This window comes from Moschus berezovskii, chromosome 8 (genome assembly GCF_049115385.1).
Source record: "Moschus berezovskii isolate FMDL1 chromosome 8, NW_MosBer_1.0, whole genome shotgun sequence".
NCBI classification, from domain to species: domain Eukaryota; kingdom Metazoa; phylum Chordata; class Mammalia; order Artiodactyla; family Moschidae; genus Moschus; species Moschus berezovskii.
The window spans coordinates 78,189,782-78,210,290 of record NC_142467.1 but is presented as its reverse complement, the minus strand read 5'-3'; the positions used below and the strand labels follow the sequence as shown (position 1 = coordinate 78,210,290).

The 20,509-nt window shown below is 44.4% G+C and overlaps 1 protein-coding gene across 8 annotated transcripts in view; it reads right to left on the bottom strand.

The window, feature by feature from the left end:
* TNFAIP8 (TNF alpha induced protein 8) overlaps positions 1-20,509 on the bottom strand; it is a 162,073-nt gene that overhangs the window by 51,061 nt on the left and 90,503 nt on the right. For 3 of the 8 annotated variants that reach the window (XM_088838789.1, XM_088838790.1, XM_055428910.2), the window contains exon 1: positions 13,783-13,966. The exons of the other annotated variants lie outside the window; for them this stretch is intronic. In XM_088838789.1, the coding sequence (XP_088694915.1) occupies positions 13,783-13,855 (73 nt within the window). In that variant the 5' untranslated portion in view covers positions 13,856-13,966. Of the gene's footprint in view, positions 1-13,782; positions 13,967-20,509 lie in introns of those variants that run through there. 8 annotated transcript variants of the gene reach the window in all.

The window sequence follows — 20,509 nt, the reverse complement described above, 5'->3', positions numbered from 1 at the left end:
ACTGCAGCAAGCCAAGCTCTCCTGTCCTTCACTAACACCAGGACTTTGCTCAAACTCACGTCCTTGGAGTCAGTGATGCTTTCAAACCATTTCATCCCCTGTTGTCCCCTTCTCCTCCTGCCTTCAATATTGCCCAACATCAGGATCTTTTCCAATGAGCTGGCTCTTTGCATCAGGTGGCCAAAGGATTGGAGTTTCAGCTTTAGCATCAGTCCTCCAATGAATATTCAGGGTTGATTTATTTTAGGATTGACTGGTTTGATCGGACTCTCAAAAGTTTTCTCCAGCATCACAATTTGAAAGCATCAATTCTTTAGCAATCAGCCTTCTTTATGACCCAACTCTCACATCCATACATGACCACTGGAAAAACCATAGCTTTGACTAGATGGACCTTTCCTGGCAAAGTAATGTCTCTGCTTTTTAATAGGCTGTCTAGGTTTGTCATGGCTTTCGGTCCAAGGAGCAAGCATCTTTTAATTTCATGGCTGCAGTTACAGTCTGCAGTACGAAGAACTGGATTAAATTTTACACCTATATTCACTTCTTACCCTTATACACCAGGGCTGATTTTGTACAGTTCCACAGGGAGAGGTCAGAGGTGAAGGGGGTAGAGATCAGGAAGGAATCTGCAGGCAAGTAGGACCTGGAAGGTCCTGAATAATATCAAAGTTTTCCTTCCTCAGGAGCTTGGGCAGCTGCTCACTGCTGGGACAGCTATTCCCTGGGCCCCAAATGTGTGTGTGCTCAGTCATGTCTGACTCTTTGTGATCCCATGGACTGTAGCCTGCCAGGCTTCTCTGTCTGTGGAATTTTCCAGGCAAGAACACGAGTGGGTTGCCATTTCCTACTCCAGGGAATCTTTCCAACCCAGGATTGAACCCATGTCTCCTGCATCTCCCACACTGGCAGGTGGATTTTTTACCACTGTGCCACCTGGGTTGCCCCCACTTCCCACTGTCTACTTAAAACAGTTAAGATGGTAAATTTTATGTTGTGTTTTTATACACTAAATATTGATTGAACACTCATGAAGGGTTCTCGGCAGATGAGCTCTTCAAACACAGGCTCCCAGTTTTTACTGAGGCCTAAGGAGAAAACAGCAAAGCTATTTTCTACAGCACCTCTCCTCAGACATGGCTGACCACTGCCTCCATGAGGATCTCCTTCTCCTGGCTTCTAAAGCCCTGTTCTTTCTCTGGTTTCCTCCTACTTACTGAGTGTCTCCATTTCTATTTCCTTTACTGGATGCATCTATCTCTTTCCCTTGTAAAAGTGGGTATTCTCAGACCAGCCCTCACCTCTCTCTTCAATCCTTCCCTCACAGTTCACATCAGGGAAACCTACTCTCCTCTTCTGACTGAAGATGCACGCACTTTGCTGCCTGGGCTCATTTACTTGGGCTCAGTTGGTCCTCCAGACCAATCTAGGGTTATTGTCTGCTTCAGTTAAGTTCAGCCGCTCAGTTTTGTCCAACCCTTTATGACCCCATGGACTGCAGCACACCAGCCCTCCCTGTCCCTCACCAACTCCCGGTGCTTACTCAAACTCACATCCATCGAGTTAGTGATGCCATCCAATCATCTCATCCTCTGTCATCCCCTTCTGCTGCCTTCAATCTTGCCCAGCATCAGGGTCTTTTCCAATGAGACAGTTCTTCATATCAAGTGGCCAAAGTATTGGAGTTTCAGCTTTAGCATCAGTTCTTCCAATGAATATTCAGGGCTGGTTTCCTTTAGGATTGACTGGTTGGACCTCCTTGCAGTCCAAGGGACTCTCAAGAGTCTTCTCCAACACCACAGTTCAAAAGCATCAATTCTTTGGTGCTCAGCTTTCTTTACAGTCCAATTCTCACATCCATACATGACTACTGGAAAAACCATAGCTTTGACTAGATGGACCTTTGTCAGCAAAGTAATGTCTCTGCTTTTTATTTTTTTTTTTAATTTTTTTTTTTCATCTGACAATTCTTTATTCCTCAAAATGGGAAACAAGAAACATAAGTAAACATATTACATGTCTCTGCTTTTTAATATGCTGTCTAGATTTGTCATGGCTTTCCTTCCAAGGAGCAAGCACCTTTTAATTTCATGGCTGCAATTACCATCTGCAGTCATTTGGGAGCCCCCCCAAAGTAAAGTCTGTCACTGTTTCCATTGTTTCCCCATCTATTTGCCATGAAGTGACGGGACCGGACACCATGATCTTAGTTTTCCGAATGTTGAGCTTTAAGCCAACTTTTTCACTCTCCTCTTTCACTTTCATCAAGAGGCTCTTTAGTTCTTCTTCACTTTCTCATCACATGGACCACAGCCTTGTCTAACTCAATGAAATTATGAGCCATGCCATGTAGGGCCACCCAAGATGGACGGGTCATGGTGGAGAGTTCTGACAAAATGTGGTTCACTGGAAAAGGGAATGGCAAACCACTTCAGTATTCTTGCCTTGAGAATCCCATGAACAGCATGAAAAGGCAAAAAGATATGACAGTTGTCCGCTTAGTATTCCTAAAACACTATTTTACACCCGCCGTGTTCCAGTTCAAATCCCACAGTTTCTTAGAATAATTTTGTTTGCCTCCTAAATTGTATATGGGGCATTTGTTGTTGTTCAGTCACTAAGTCATGTCTGATTCTGCAATCCCAAGGACTGAAGCACACCAGGCTTCCCTGTTCTTCACTATACAGGGCATGCTTTAGTCTACTGTCAATGCCTGCACTTTTCTAATGAGGAAGGCTGAAGTTCAGAGAGACTCATCCATGACTGAAAGTTGCACAGACAACAGAGGGTAAAGTCAGGAGGAGAACTGGTCTCCTGATGCCCAGTGCCTTGTCTGCTACATAGTGTCCCTCTGGGCAGCTTGGCTTCTCGGCTGGTGCCATGTACTGCTGCAATATGGCCCACCAAGGCTTACCATGAACCCTCCACTCCATGGTGCTCTAAACCTTCTTCTTCCACTCTTCTTTCCACTCATATTCCCCAAAGGGCCTCACTGAAATCCCAGCTAACCCCTCTGTGAAGGCACCACTGCCTGTGATGTCTGGTGAAAACACTCTCCTCTGGATTCTCAAAGGGTCTACTACATCGTCCTCTGGCCTGTACTCTGCCTAAACCCTCATCATGTATTCCTTGCTATGAACGCACACGTGTTGCATGTGATGCCCTGAACCAGTTCTTTGAGGGCGGGGCTCTCTGCACACACAGAAGAAGTACTAACTCAGCCAACATTTGCTGCTGTGAGCATCCAAGGCCCAGAGAAGGCGGCAGTGACGGAGGGAGAGAGGCTGCACCCAGGAAACAGGACTGTCCATAGTGAGCACAACAGCCTGTGCCCTGGGGACACCTCTGATCCCCAGCTCCTCAGCCTAGAGGAGGGGCGCCACATGAAAACACATACATGGGCCAGGTGAACTGACAGCTAGATACATGGCAGGTCATGACGGAAGGCAAGTTCATAAATTGCTTATTCTCTTCCTGACAGGCAACCGTGGTGTGGGCACAGGAAGTCTTGAAGGCTTCAGGCCTCAGGCTGACGTGGTCACCCAGGGCACTCAGCTTAGTGGCCTCTTTGCTTCTGCATTTCCTTGGAAGAAGTTTACTCCCAGTTATTTATATTATTAAATCTTGTTTGTCACGATGAAGCTGGAGACTGTATTCCCATGTAAGTCCACGGGCAGTGCTATATACACCATACACAAATCTCCATACATCTTTAGAACCATAAATATCATAAGGTACCAACATAACAACACAGGAGTTCCAGTTTCCCAGAGCAATCCGCTCAGTGGTCACTCACTCATCTCACACTCCAGCTCCATACCTAACTCCCCCTCAAGGTTCTGAAGCCCTTAGAACAAGGTTTAAGATATGTGATAAATATAACTGACGCTGCTATGTGCTACGCATACAAGTTTTTAAGAGAGTGAATCCTAAGAGCTCTCATCACAAGGAAAAAAAAATTTTTTGTTTCTTTAATTTTGCACCTACATGAGATGACGGATCTCCCCTAAATTCATTGTGATAATCATTTCATGATATATGTACATCAAATCATTATGCCATACACCTTAAACTTAGCATTGCATGTCAATTATATCTTAATACAACTAGAAGAAAAAAGATCCAAGCAACTGGTCTTTCAGGAATCTTGATCAATGGCTGAGGGAACACTGAGCTGCTTCTCAGGAAACAATGTGTTCTGACCCCCAGTTTGCACCGGGCTCCCAGGGCTCTGGGGAAAATCTGGTTGTGAGCCACCCACCTGCTCCTGCAACTGCGTGTCTGGTGTCCAAATACCCACCCACTCCTCAGCCACGTTGATGCAAACCTTCTCCCCAAGGAAGGACACCCCTGCCCAATCAGCAGCTATTGAGCTAATTTTCTGAGCCACGTTCTTAAAGGAATGAAAACAAGTGAGCTCACTCTTAATCACCTCTCAGTCTAACTCAGTCTACCACTTTTAAAACCAGGGATCTTGAAGGCTCTATTGCAGAGCGAAATTTTATTTCACGGTACCTCCTCATTTTTCACTTTCCCGAGGAACACATAAGAGAAGGTGAAATCGTAAATCTCTGTGTGTTCAACCATTCCATTTAGGTTTGGCAAATTCCCCCGGAAGGCAGTGTAGGACACCCACAAACAAATTAGGTTGTCCTGCTTCCAGGAGATCGCATGCAACAATCCGCGATGCTAAAACCTAGGCTTGTTAAAGTTCTCGTTTGCCAAACAGACACAAGGTGGATAGAAAGGACCTAAACATGCCCTCTCTAGGCCTTGGTTCCTCATCTCTAAATAAAGAAGTTAGATGGAAGGCCCTTCAGAGTTGCTTTTAACTCTCAGTCATGGGGATTCTACTTGTATTTGTAGGGGGCAATTTCATTACAAAAAGCTTTTCACTGTGGGACTTCCTTAAATATTACACATATACATAATGATTTGATTTTTTTTTTTAAATTTCAGCTTATACTATCTTTTTAGGTACAATGTACTGAAGGTAGAGAAGTATACAGCCATGTTCACCTGTCTCCCAAGTTGTTAGCATCTTTCTCGTATGGGTGGAAATGTTGACAAATGAATGCTTTGTGGCAACTCTAGGATTAGTCTGCATTATTAATGAAATGATGTGCTACATTATTCTGAAATGAAATCACTGGGTCCTGAGACTCTGCCTCACCCTACTGCATTCTCTTGCTGCTTCCTGGATTATCAACTGCCAGGAGTGGGGAATTTAATCAGCCACGTTATCCTGGTTCTCCCAAGGGCATCCTCATGCAAGGACAAGAAAAGTGTGATGCAAATTCAGTCTGATGAAAATTTCAGAAGTGAGGAAGAAAAAGGCCCCTGGATAATGAAGCTTACAGAGCTGGGGTCGGGGGTCAGGCAACACCAGGTTACCAGTGAGGTACCCTGTGAGGACACAGGATGGTGTGGATCTCTAAATGGACTTTCCAGATCTAGTCCTTGTCAGCACACTGCACTCCAAGGCTAATGACTATATAAAAGCAAACATAATCACATCAAAGTCCGGTGTTTTAAAGCACAGGCTGCACCTTCTACATTATATAGGACATCAAGGTCAGCTGTACCAAGGGCTATGGATTTCATCAGAGCTGAACTACAGCTTCACCTCTGAACTCATCACTCTCTGGGCAAAGCAGGGCTGGGGAAAGGGGGGAGAATGTTGGTAAAGTGATGCTTAGCAATGAACCTGATTTATAAGCTGCCACAGCATGTGAGGTTAAAACAGGGAAGGCACCCCTGTGTGTGGCAGCTTATACAATACCATTGAGCTTTTTGATTACAGAAGATATTAATAAACGACCACCATGGAAAAAAGGAGCTTTTCTATGATCAATACTCTGACAGATATTGGTCCCCTTCTTTGTAGTGGAAGTCTCTACTTTTTGAAGAGTTAAAATTTCTGGGAGGTGGGGCAATGCCGACCATGAGGTTCCTGGAAGGTTCTGCAAGGCTGCCCGTTGGCACATGTGCTGGGGGGGCAAAGCTCAGACATACTTTGTCCTGGCATTTGACTGATCTCAGTCGTCTGACTGCAACCTTGTGATCCAGACCAGCTTCCTAAAAACCCAACAGGAATTCGGACCCCAGCTCTGGCAGATTCTGGTGAGAGGGACTCAAGGCAACCTGGAGCTCAGAGAAACCACAGCAGAAGCACTGAGAAACAGGTTAGGCACCTGTTAAGTGACACTAACTCTGAGGAGGGCTGCAACTGAGAGCATAAAAGCCTGTGCGTGTGCCCAACAAGTTCACATGTTACCAGGAGAGATGACAAATTAAGTGAGTGGAACACAACTCTGCTGAGAATCACTCACATGTATCTATACACCTAGCAGATTTTAAAGAAACTGGAGACTCAGTGGATGCTACAAGGTCACCCTATTATAATAACATAACACACACATCCCCAGTGAACTGGGAAGTCCAAGCTCTCCATTCTCAAGCTGTCCTCTGATTCAGAAAGTGACGTCCCTTCTCCTCTCCCATAGGTACTCTGGTCTCTCTTGCTGGCGTAGGCTCCAGAACCTCCCACCCAGCCCTTTTGGGTTCCTAGATCTCCTGCATGGAGGTAGAAGAATGCACTCAAGGCTCCCTGCCCATGTGCCTGGGCTCTTCTCTTTCCCTCCAAGATACCTGGTCTCTCCACTCCTGTCTTCTCAGAAATGGGGTACAAGTGGACCCAGGACTCACAGACAGCATTCTCCTGAGTGTCAAAATTACTTGAGGATGGGGGAGAGCCCTGAAAGTACCACATCATATCATGGTCTAGGGATAGATGGCTTCCATTCAAATATTGATTCTACCTTTTCTGGTTTTGTGGTTTCAGGCATGGTTTTTAATGTCTCTGAACCTCAGTTTTCTTAATCATTATGCAGAACTAAAACAAAGGGCTATTAGACAAGTATCAAATGAGATAATATACATAATCAGATGTTTAGTTAGCACTGTGCCTGACACAGGAAAGCACTCAAAACATTTTAGTTTCAAAATCACTTCTTTGGTCCTCAAGGCAATTTGAGATGCTTGCAAGCCATCTTGGGCCCCAATGCCTGTGATTAAAGACACATGCTTGTTTTGCCTCTGCCATTAAAAGTACTTTAGTGGAGAATTTAAGAAACACTATATAGATTTGTTCTCTAGGCTTGGAAGGCACTATTCCTATAAAAGCAAGGCTGGGTGATCTCTAAGCAGTGCTCTACAGAGTTTCATCATGTCATGTAATCTCATTTTTAAACTGATTAATTTGACAATACTTTTTAGGCCCTCCTAAATAGAGGCCAATAAACTGTGGAAAATTCTGAAAGAGATGGGAATACCAGACCACCTGACCAGCCTCTTGAGAAACCTGTATGCAGGTCAGGAAGCAACAGTTAGAACTGGACATGGAACAACAGACTGGTTCCAAAGAGGAAAAGGAGTACGTCAAGGTTGTATATTGTCACCCTGCTTATTTAACTTATATGCACACTACATCATGAGGAATGCTGGGCTGGAAGAAGCACAAGCTGGAATCAAGATTGCCAGGAAAAATATCAATAACCTCAGATATGCAGATGACACTACCCTTATGGCAGTAAGTGAAGAGGAACTAAAAAGCCTCTTGATGAAAGTGTAAGAGGAGAGTGAAAAGGTTGGCTTGAAGCTCAACATTCAGAAAACGAAGATCATGGCATCTGGTCCCATCACTTCATGGGAAATAGATGGAAAAACAGTGGAAACAGTGTCAGACTTTATTTTTTGGGGCTCCAAAATCACTGCAGATGCTGATTGCAGCCATGAAAGTAAAAGACGCTTACTCCTTGGAAGGAAAGTTATGACCAACCTAGATAGCATATTAAAAAGCAGAGACATTACTTTGCCAACAAAGGTCCGTCTAGTCAAGGCTATGGTTTTTCCCGTCGTCATGTATGGATGTGAGAGTTGGACTGTGAAGAAAGCTGATCGCCGAAGAATTGATGCTTTTGAACTGTGGTGCTGGAGAAGACTCTTGAGAGTCCCTGGACTGCAAGAAGATCCAACCAGTCCATTCTAAAGGAGATCAATCCTGGGTGTTCATTGGAAGGACTGATGTTAAAGCTGAACCTCCAATACTTTGGCCACCTCATGCAACAAGTTGACTCACTGGAAAAGACTCTGATGCTGGGAGGGATTGGGGGTGGGAGGAGACGGGGACGACAGAGAATGAGATGGCTGGATGGCATCACCGACTTGATGGACATGAGTTTGGGTGACCTCCAGGAGTTGGTGATGGACAGGGAGGCCTGGTGTGCTGTGATTCATGGGGTCTCAAAGAGTCGGACATGACTGAGCGACTGGACTGAACTGAACTGAACTGAACTGAAATAGAGGCCCTAGTCAAGCAAAAACAAAACAGAGCACAAATCTTGCTTTCTGAAGAGAAAAAACAAACAGACAAACAAAAAGACCTCATAAGGAAGAGGAGGCAAAGGAAAAGAAGACTAATGGCTGTAATACATGAAAACAAGGTGCAACGGCAGGAAGTACAGGGTATTATGGGAACGCCAGAAAGAGTCTCAACTCCAGATGGGGTCCTGCCAGACACGTTACCCACTTGAGGAGGGGCAAGAGAGTACACCTAACAAAGGAAACGCTTGCTGAGGGAACAAGGAAGTAAATAGGCAGGGCAGCACCAGGGTCGAATGGGCCAGTCCCATGGGTGGCAGATGTCTGTTGCTGTTTTGGTGATCCACATCAGAAGTCCCTTCCTAATTCTGAAGAAACCCTCACTTTGCAAGTGGTTGTAGCAAAGCTGAAACCACAGGATATCTCTCCCACAAGCAGCAAGGGCAAGGACACAACCTAGCAGACACGTCAGCTGGCTTATTTCTGAGATTTTTAACTGTGGAGCATGACTCAGGCACAACCGGAGTCCCATCTGAGGCGGAACTGAAAAATATACAGGAGGCCAAGGCCATCGTGAGGTCCTAACCAGGAGATTCTTGGCTGCACTTCCCGATGTATCTTTCAGAAGCTAATTCTTTCTGGGGATGTGTGAACGAACCCAGTATACTTTCAAGACATTCTTCATTTCAATCCATTCCCCATGATAGCAGTAATCCACTTCCATTTCTTACAACCAAGAACCCTGATGAGAGGTAGTTATTGTATTCATGGAGGTACAAATACTGAGGACCCGAAGCAAGGCAGGGTCGAGGAAAATGGAGAGAAGGAGATGCACTCAACAGATAATGAGGAGGAGGAAGTGCCAGCTGGAAGCTGAAGATAAAGCAGAGGGCGGGATTAAGGACAACTAGCAGATTTGCAGTTTGGAAGCTAAAAAGAGTGCTGTTCTATTCAGTGATGACACAAAAGGAGGGTGAGGTTTGTGAAGAGTAGGAAATGTCAGGCTCAGTGCTGATCTGCTGAATGTGAGATACCCATATGACAGTCAAAGCCAGGTGTTTACCGGGACTCACAGACATAGAAAACAAACTTATGGTTACCAAAGGGGAAAAGGGATGGGAGGGAGAAATTAGGAGCTTGGTATAAACTACTATATATAAAATAGATACCCAACAGGGTCCTATGTATAGCACAGGGAGCTATATTCAATATCTTACAACAAACTATAATGGAAGAGAATATTATATATATCTATATCTCACACACATATAGAATCACTTTGCTGTATACCTGAAACTAACCCAACACTGTAAACCAGCTATACTTCACTTTAAAAAAAAAAAAAAGCATGGTGTTTACCAGGCAGCTGGCTGTACAGGTAACTTTTAGAAAAGACTAGGCTGGAGGTCTAGATTAGAAAGAAACAGCTAAAGAGTGTAGAGGTATAGGAACTAAGGGAGGAATTTAGGACTGCCAGGACACTGGTCTTCTAGTGTCAAGCACTGCAAAACCAAGTCAAGTAAATCAGGACAAAAATATGAATGCTAGGTCACTGGTGGTTTTAGCACCTGGGAAGTCCCTGGTGATTTGGGCAATTTCAGTGGAGTAATGTAGAAAAAGACAGACTTCAGTGGATGAAGGATGATGAAGAGTGAGAAAGTAGGCATCATGCAAAAGGTAAAAAAGAAAAGAACAAAGCAGGTTCCTTTTAAAGGAGAAATACATGCCTAAAATTAACCAAGTACTGAGGATTACCTCTAAAGAATGAAGATCATTCATTCATTTTATAAATACTGAATGATCACCTCTCATTGCATAGGTCTTGGAGACCCAGTGGGGAATAAAACAGACATGGTCTTGCCCTCAAGAGCCTGTGCTCTAGAGAAAGATGCTAAACAATGTGGTATCGGCCACAAAAAGGTTAGGTGTTCTGAGAGACTGCAGTAAGGGATTTTAATTTAAGTTGGAGGTTCAGAAAGAGCCTCTCCAACCCAGAAACCTGATCAGGGAAAGGGGGTCAGGTGGGGAGAATTTCAGGCAGAAAGACCATCAAGTGCCAACACCCACAAAGTAGGGAGCTTGGGCCCATCTATACACAGAAGGGAAGGAGCCAGGAAAGCCAACTGGAGCAGTGAGGAGCCCACAGTGGAAGGAGAGGCCTCCTTCCACTCCTTCCAGCAGGAACCACGCCTGTTCCACAGACACTGGGAGGATGGGTGTGGGTAAAGGTGAATCTGTTAGTCTGGAAGCAGGAAGTCAGGGAGTTGTCTAATGGCTACTGTTTTCTTTGTGAAATAGCAGTCCTGGTGAGGCATGAGAGAATCAGGTGAGGTGGTGTCGAGAAGTGCTATTATGGGCAAGAGAGGAGGAGCCGAGCTCACTCACAGCTCAGCCCTCCCAAAGCAACTCCGTAATAGTGGCATCCTCATTTTTTGGTACCAAAGCTTCAATAACCAAGTCAGAGGAGCCCCAGACCCCTTGATGCTTAGCACTAGAAAGATCTGCCGAGATCTTAACTGCGATTCATTTCTCCTACTTCATAATTAAGTAATTTATTCAACAGGAATCAATTAAATGCCAAAAATACGGCCATCAACGCATCTCCTCAGGAAGCCCCCATCCATGGGAAACTGTTGATATTCTTTGGTCAACAGTCTTCCCCTGTTTAATAAATTAGGTTTCTTCCTCCCTTTCTCTTGCTTTCCTATTCACATTATGCCAGGATATCTTAAACTCACTCAGCTTCTAACTGAGCAAGGTCTGAGTTCTTTTTCTCTGTTTAATACTAAAGCACAATCACCTATTCATTTGTAAGCAGGCAAAATTAAATTGATTCTTTAGGAGGTGGCTTTTGACTGAGGATGGAGGTTCAGCACTCCTGGCACAGAGTCAAGTTTGTCCTAAGCCATGGTGGCTTAACAATATCCCCAGTCATTTGCTTCTACATTCACTCACATACACAAATATGTTGGCCTCCAAGGATATCTGAATTCAACTTGATATTTTGTTTCATTTTCAATCCTAAACAAAGTATACTAGTCTCTCACTACTTCAGACTAATGATTTAAACTATCTCCCATTATGGCAAATCAGGCATGAAACATCAAGGGCAATTTGCTTGCAATTCAGACACTGTGAAGAGCTTGTGGTGATCTCACACTAAATGGGATACATAAATCCACAAGGAGAAAAAAAAAAAGCTAAGGAGAAGGGACAGAATTAGTAAGGATAGACAATAAAGATAACTGAGCTATTTAAACAGCATTGAGGGACTACCCTGGTGGTCCAGTGGTTAAGACTTCACCTTTGAATGCAGGGGGTGAGGGTTTGATCCCTGCTTGGGAAGCTAAGGTCCCACATGCCTTGGGTCCAAAAAAACAAAACATAAAACAGAAGCAATATTGTAACAAATTCGATAAAGACTTTATAATGGTCTACATCAAAAAATCTTTTTTAAAAAATAAAAATAAACAGCATTGCTCCTTTCTGAGTGGTGATAGCTAAACAGAGGATTCTAGATCACAGCCAATAGCCAATCTTGTCAGAACTGCCCGGGACACACATGCACACACACACACAAACACACATATACACACACTAGTCCTTTATTTCCTGGTAGAAGCTACTATGATTCCATTTGTTAATAAAATATTTGTTTAATCTCCCTCAAGAGTTATTCTACATCCTATTCTAACTGCCATCAATTTAAACCTCAAGAACCTCATATTATATAAAAAGAAACATGTTGAGCATTCAGTAAAAAACAGAGGGAGGATAATTTGCTACAGATTTGCAGAATGTAAGTGATGGCAAGGGGAAGGGAAAGGTTAGGAACAAGGGGGTGTCCATTAAGGCACCTCTTCACCTCCAGTTTTCAGGCTTGCAATGTTGGGCTGGAGAGAAGAATGTGGGTGCTGGCTGAAAGAATGTATCCCAAAGAATATGCTTTGGGATACTGTTTTTCCACTTTCTCCTCACTGTTTTGTTTTTGGTTTTTTCCCCAAAAGAAAAAAAAACATGCCTGGGAGAAAAATACCAATGTAAGTGCTACTTGTAATTCATATAAAAGTTCACTATTGGCTTCTCTCAGCCCATGTGCCTTCAACCCCACTTGTGACTTACTGTACATCGCTGCTTAAAAGAAAAGCCTCCAACAGCACAAAGCTCCATCAGCACAGACTCCACGGCAGCAAAGAAACATTAATTCCCCCAAGTTCCCACATCAAGCTCAAAAACAATGCTCCTGGCTGTCATTTTTCATTCACACCAGTCCCATATTTCTATGAAACAAGACTTTTATGTTGACTGCTTCCCTCACACAGCACAATAAAGGAAATATCAGCCCACAGAGGCCACATCTTGAAACGCAGGGCTTAACTTTGGGGATGGGAATCAGGAAAAGAAGAGGACAAATTTCCAGGGCTCTCCCTGACTGGTATCTACCAAACCGAGAAATGATGGGGTTCCTTTCTGCTCCTCAGGCTCCCTGAGCTGCTATGATTGACTCGAAATTTACCCGTTTCCCAACAGACCACTTAAAAAGAAAGAAGTTTCACAATCTTGCACAGTCTGCTCTTCCTCTCTCATTTCCCCCACTTCTACCTCAACTTACAAGAGGACTTTTGTATACATAAAGTTTCAGGAAACAAAGCGTACAAACACTCACACACAAATAAACTCCCCGAACTAACACCAGCGTATAATTGTGTTTTGGTTGGAGCTTTTCCAGCCCTGTCACCCGCTCTGTTAGGAGTAAATGGAAACCCTTTGCTTTGGCAAAGTTAGAAACAAACTCTTCTCAGTTTCAAGTTGCAAAAGCCCTCCTTCATATCTCTCAGCCCCCTTAAAGCCCCCCAACAAAACAAATTCACTGCTGAAAAGCCAGGATAAAAGAGAAAAGAAAAAAAAAAACCAAAAACCCTATTCCTCAAATAAAGATCTTTCACTTCTCCCCCACACGCAGCTTCCCCGTTTAGCCGGAAACACACAAAGTTTCCAATTTCTGAAACCCCTTTTCAAGGGACCCTGGACTCTTAGGGTTCTTCCAAAGGATCCAGCTTTCGATTGTCCTGACTGCAGGCAGGCAGTGCTCTTCTAAGTACATTTCGCATTCTTGGAGTCAATACTGGGGCTGTTTCGTTTCCAGAAAGATCTAGAAAGCAGCGTTTAGTGGGCTGGCAGAGCCAGGTCTGACTCTTCCTCCCTCCCCTTTGAACGGCTGTGGGGTGAGAAGTGTATTCGGCAGAGTCGCCCAGAAACTAGCAGCGAAGGCGCAGTCAGAGCGGACAAAGTACCCATCGCTCACTTTTAAACTCGCATCTGCTCCACTGCCCCGCCGCCCTACTTCCACATTCCTCCGCAGAACTTGGCGGGGTCCCCTCAGCCAAATGCAAACCGTACCTTCCTTGGATTCTTCTGCCTCGAAGTGCATGGTGTCCGGGTAGGCGGCTGCAGGGGCGACGACCGCGGACATGTACTCGCAGGAGCTGGCAGCCAAAACCAGCACACGGAAAATAAAAGGAAGGAAAGCCACTAAAATCAAAACCTCCGCGGGGCGGGAGGGCTGGTTCTGGTGCAGGGATTTTCAGGGGAAAGTTCTGCAAGAGTGACGAATCGCGTCTCAGCTGGGCGGCAGGAGTCCGCCCCCGGGGCAGTGCGCCGCAGCCCGTCGCGGGCGGCCGACCTGGCGGCTCGTGGCCGGGCGCAGGCAGGTGGGGCTGATCTGCGGGGGCCCGGCAGAGGGGCGCCGGCCACCGGGGCCAAGGATGGGCCACGTCTGGGAGTTCGATATGCAGGGAAGAAAAGAAAGAACATCTCTGCTGTTTTACATAAATCACAAATGCAGACGCGGTCAAAGACATGCACCTCCATCTTTAGGTTCCATTTTTCGACGCCCATTTAACTTTCTGTGTCTTGGGGTCTTAAACGCTCCCAAACGAAGGATTTTAAAGCTGCTGGGTTTTATACATAATTTTTTGCAGCAAAGTAACGTGGATATTGGTCCATGACGCTGGAAGGACCTGCGGCACAAGCCCAGGAATGGGGCATTTTGAAGAAAGGTGCGGGTAGGGGGTAACTCCACCCCTTACCTTAGGACAGGAAAAGCATACCAGAAGGCTTAGTCATTCAGTATAACCCGTATGACTTACTCAAACCTTACTCAAACCCCAACCTGGTGCACTAAGTGCTCTGCAGTTACCCCAAAGGGCCATTCCCAGACGGAGGGGGCGCCACTCTCTTCTTCGAAGGATGCAAGCCAAAGGCGAGGGTGGAGGTGGGGGTCGGGGAGGTATTCAGGCTTTTGAAACGCTGATAGAATAAAGAGGCTGGAGAGTCCTTAGAGGAGATCTCAATTCTGCTCCCTGGTCGGGTCCACCAGCTGAGAGGAAGACGTCTCAGGTTTGTGAAGCCTTAGTTTTTCCTTTGGAGAAGGGGGAACAAGAGCTGCCACCGACATACTTGTCTTAATGGAGGAATTTGCAGAGCACTAGTTTTACTACGGACTTCCCTGGTGGCTCAGACGGTAAAGCATCTGCCTACAATGCGGGAAACCTGGGTTCAATCCCTGGATCGGGAAGTTCTCCTGGAGAAGGAAATGGTAACCCACTCCAGTACTCTGCCTGGAAAATCACATGGACGGAGAAGCCTGGTAGGCTGCAGGCCATGGGGTCGCAAAGAGTCGGACTCGACTGAGCGACTTCACGTCAGTTTTACTACAGATATAAGGCAACAGGTCCTCAAATAACATACCTGAAAGATCCATTAGGAAACTGTGAGAAAAGTCACATTCTTTTAATAAATTTATTCTCCAGCTGCTTTCCTTTCCATCATTTCCTTCGTTTTATATGGGCAAAAAACAAGAAGAGAGGCTCTATAGAAAATTTAGTGAATAGGCTCTATAGTAAATATAAATTTAATGATAAGAATATACAAAAGATACAGATGTAAAGAGTCTGAATTAAGATTTAGTTCTGCCATTTATTATTTGTACAACATTGAGTGAATTATTTAACTTCTCTGGGCCCCCCTTCCCTCATTTGGAAAAAGAGAGTTTAAAGAGTATTAATTACTCCTCAGATTTATGCTGGGGATTAAATAAGGTAATATAAGCAAAAAGTGCTTTGAAAACCATAAACTCCTACACAGATTATTACAAACTACTGCACCACTAAAAGTAATTTTTTGTAAAGGATACTCTAGTGTTTTGTTCCAATATTGGGTTTGAACAGGGGGAAAAAAGTGTTTATGCGAGTCACAAGCAGTGAGGACTATTATAAATATTAACATAAGATATTAAATCACTTCCTACTGCTGAGTGATTCTGTCACGCCTAAGACACCAGGCAGTATTTGATCTCAATTCCCTGAAAGGACAGGACAGAATGATGAGAGGAAGACATAGCCGGTCAGAAAGGAGAAAAGAGGATAAACATCTGGAAAGTATCAGTATTGTGGAGCCTTCCGGAAGCTGACCTCACCAGGCTGCACCCTTCTGAAAGTCCCAGTTAACTGCGAGGTCCCCTGTGCCACACATCCTGAGCCGCTAAGATGCAATAACTTAGTAACTTCATTCTATAACTTCAGACTTATGGAGGAGACATGAAGGTCATTCTGAGACATGCTCCCTCACTAGTCAGAAGCGACCTTTCCTGTCTTGTCTAAGGAATTATTCTGGAAGTCCCCCCACCCCACCCCACACACACCATCTGTCCTTTGCCCTCCCCCATGGCAGCCCAGACTTCCACAGATGTCTGCCAGGAGCCCAGCAGCATCTCACCAGGGCTGTGAACTTCACAAAGATAGCTCCCACTCATCTATAACTGGAGTAAGACGAAACACCTTTTCAAGGTGATGATTATGCAAATTCACACAACCCAAAGTCCCGTCTCACCAGTCACAGGAAGGGCTCACTTTTACCCTCTTCCTTCAGAAAGTGTCCCCATAAGAGTGATTTATAAAAGGTCCTTCTACAAGTCCAATTATGTTCAAACCACACAAGGTGTGTTGAAGTACATGTCCTTAACGTCCAACTTGTTTTTACGCTGGGTTCACAAAAAGGCCCTCAGCTTTGCTAAGGTTAGCCAAGGAGAACAACTGCTGAATGAACAGTTCAAGCGCTGCTGTGTCAGCCTCTTAATCCAATTTAGAATCATTTTAGCAGCTAGGTTGATCTTTGACTTTCACTGGGGTCCTCGAGAAACCTGGCAAGAAACTTCTTTTGTATTTAAATGTAGCCCAGCAGTCACCTTGAGGAACAATGTCCCAATCTAGCTCCGGTGCAAGGCAGGCTCAGTTTATTTTGTGAGTGTATCATAGCCTCTTTCCATCTTGTCCTGCTGCTGCTAAGTCACTTCAGTCGTGTCTGACTCTGTGCCCTATAGACGGCAGCCCACCAGGCTCCCCCGTCCCTGGGATTCTCCAGGCAAGAACACTAAAGTGGGTTGCCATTTCCTTCTCCAATGCATGAAAGTGAAAAGTGAAAGTGAAGTTGCTCAGTCATGTCTGACTCTTAGCGACCCCATGGACTGCAGCCCACCAGGCTCCTCCGTCCATGGGGTTTTCCAGGCAAGAGTACTGGAGTGGGGTGCCATTGCCTTCTCTGCCATCTTGTCCTATCCTCCTCCAAAACCACTCTTCTTTAGGATTCAAATTTCCATATACTCTATGACTTCCCCATGTGAAAGCATCTGTGTCCTTCTCAGAAGTTTTATAGACCTATGTTTTACTGTTTAGAAGCATTTATTTATTTGTTTTGTGGTTAACTGCAAATTTATCTAAATTTCCTTAACCACCTAAAAGAGAAACCAGCTGACTGTATTAGTAAAGTAATGTATGAGTTCAGAGTCTGCCTCTAATTAGCTCTTTCTGACTTCTCACTTCACTCCTCTGAACTACAACTGTATAATATGTAACATCAGGATGTCAGTTAAAATGATGTATGTATTTTGTACAAGTTCTATGAAATCATCAGAAAAACTGCCCAGAGCTTTCTATGTTTATTTTTTCCATAATACTCTCTGTATAGTAGCCTAAAAATAGTAGCTTACCTACGTTTGTGTAGGTAAGAGCTTAGTTGCTTAGTCATGTCTGACTCTCTGAGGCCCCATGGACTGTAGCCAACCAGGCTCCACTGTCCATGGAACTTTCCAGGCAAGAATACTGGAGTGGGTTGCCATTTCCTCCTCCAGGGGATCTTCCCAATCCAGGGATCGAACCCACATCTCCTCCGTCTCCTGTATTGGCAAGCGGATTCTTCACCACTAGCACGCCACCTGAGTTAAAGTGAAGGCTAAAAATCTGAGATCTCTGGGTCAGGAATACCCTCTGGAAGAGGAAATGGCAACCCACTCCAGTATTCTTGCCTGGGAGATCCCATGGAAAGAGGAGCCTGGTGGGCTACAGTCGGTTGAGGCAGCAAGAGTCAGACAGGACTCAGCAGCTAAACCATCACCACCAGGATTCTGGTGTGTTTTTTTTTTTTTTTTCTTCAGTCAGTCATTACCAAATATTTACGTGTGTCACATGTAAAAGAACTCTGCTCACCTGGAGCTTACTGGCAAATTTTGGTAATTTTGATCACAGACTTGGAGTCCAACCTTCCAAGTGACCTTGGTTCTAAGGAAGATAGTAACACCACCTCTCAACTGAACTTTATCATAGAACAGCAAAAACATCTCTTAAATTATGCATCAAGAAAGCTGTTGGAAAAATGCCTGGGCTTTGGGCCTTTTCCTTACAGCCGCCCAGATGTCTGCCAAGAACAAGGGAGGTCAGCAAGTATTCAGACTTAGAAGAGAAGACCAGCAGAATTGGGAAGAGAAGGTACAATTCAATCAGGAGGAACCATACTCTGCTCACATTAGAGAATGTGGTAAGTTCTCTGCAGCGAAAAAGACTAAGCATCTCTGTCAATTTGTATAGACGTATAGCTTCTAGCCCTGGAGAAGGGGATGACTAGTATTCCAGTATTCTGGCCTGGAGAATTCTATGGACTGTATAGTCCACGGAGTCACAAAGAGTTGGACACAAATGAGCGACTTTCACTTATAGCTTCTAGGTCTAAGAATTCCATGCCACAAAAAATGGTAATTTCATCAATATTTTTATTTCTGCCTTGCTGACAGGCTGAATCTATACAAACAACATTTAAGTCAGTGGGGGTGTGTGTGAAAAAGAGTTGTTTACTTAGTATAAAAAGTAGCTTTCTCCTATTTCACTTTGAAGCTTTCCTCATCTATTCTTGTATTATTTATGTCTACACCCTTGAGAGTCTTTACAGGCTTCCATGCTCTCTACATAATGTTGGCTTTCAGCCCCTCTCCTCACAGAGGGACCTACGTTCTTGGCCTCACCTGGTCGTGACTGCAGGCTCTGTGTCCTTATCCTCCTTAGGCACCTTGCACTTAACCTTCCAAAAGGAGATTGGGGCTAATTGGGTATCTCACCAGAGTCCCTGCATAGCCCAGGTGATCTCACTCTTCATGGCTTAAGAAAGTTTGGTTTACCAAAAATGGAGAAAGGGCCACTCAAATGACAGTGGAAATCTCTCACGTACCTTCTCAGGAGCCCAAGCCCTGAGCCTCAAGTGACCTCCTGCTTACACTTTGCTGGTATTGGGATGAGGCAGGGGAGGTTGGGAGGCAGGACAGCAGTGCTGTGAGTCAAGGAAGAAGGCTGAGGATGGGTGCTGAGTCAATGGATGGGGAAAGCTGCCTCCCAGGGGCCACGCCTGGGAGTCAGAAGTTTGTTCTGAGTAAATGCTCTCTTCAGTCTTCCCTATGGCTTTTCCCGTAAATCCTCCAGGCTCACTACTGCTCTGGGTGTGAGTGAATAATTCTGAGGGAATGAGAAGTGCTGACATCTGGGGTGAGCATACACAGGGAAAAAACATCTGGGAGACACTTGTTTCCTAGGCTTTCATTGTTTGCTTTTCTTTTTCTCCTAAGAAGTCTTTCTAGCAGATGATGAAACACACGCACATTCAAAATCAGGTCTGAAAATATTACCTGAAGAATTTATGACTTTGGATCTTTCTTTTGTAATACTTAGCTAGGATGCCTTGCATTTACATAGGCTTTATGCAGACTTCCCAGTTAGCTCCCTTGGATCATCATACTCATTTTACAGACATGTAATTAAAGCAAGGGAGTTTATACAATTTGCTCAAGGTCACAAAACTAAGTAATAATGTTCTTGAGACTACAGTAAATGCAGACCAGGCCTCCTGTCTTCTCTATCCAGACTTTCTCACTCTATTAAACTACTCGTGTAAAATTTGAGACCTTTTGCAGAGGAATAATTCAAAGTTTGCTGTACTGGGAGATTCCCAAAGAGTTTGAGTTGATCATGATTCTAGGATGGAATGCTCAGATGGTTCTGTTCGCAGGCTTAGATCACAGCCTCAAATCAAAACTATCCCATTCCTGATATTCAATGCTTTAAATAAGCCATAAGTTTAATAGCTTCTATTTATTCAGCTACATGAAACTACAAATGCTTTTTTTTTAATTAAAAGTTCAGTCAAGACCCCAACTAAACTTCCTTGGATGTAAGGCTGCCAGAAGCAGGGCAAAGAAAGCCAGACTCAGTTTGGAAGACCTGGGCCTGATTACCATAAACCCAGTAAGCACTGTCTCATTGACAATAGGATTTTATTTCTCTATTCATTCTTCTATCACTTTTCTTCTAAAATTTGGAAGCCTTTTAACCTCTCTGAGCTTCTGTTAGCCCATCTGTAAAACGGGAATAATGCCACTTATTCCACAAAGTAGTGAAAATAAAAATGAGTCATGAATGTGATGAAGAACTGAAAATTATGAAATCCCCCTAATCATTTTCATGAATAAGGCCAGATTATTTTAGGTGGTGGAGCATCCATTTGGAAGCTCTAAATGCTGACTGTACAGAAGTTCCACATAGGTGTGGGCAACTTAATGCGTGTGGCCCAGCGATGGAACGTGAAAATAAAAGGTCCAAACCTCACTGTACTTTGATTAACGAGGTCAACCAGGGATAACCTGAGAAGGGCTACGAAGGGATTCACCAGGAAGGAGAGAGGCAGCTAGTGCCACAACTGATCTATACATCCCTGACTCACCTTCAGAAAAGGAACAGGAGGAAAAAGTGAT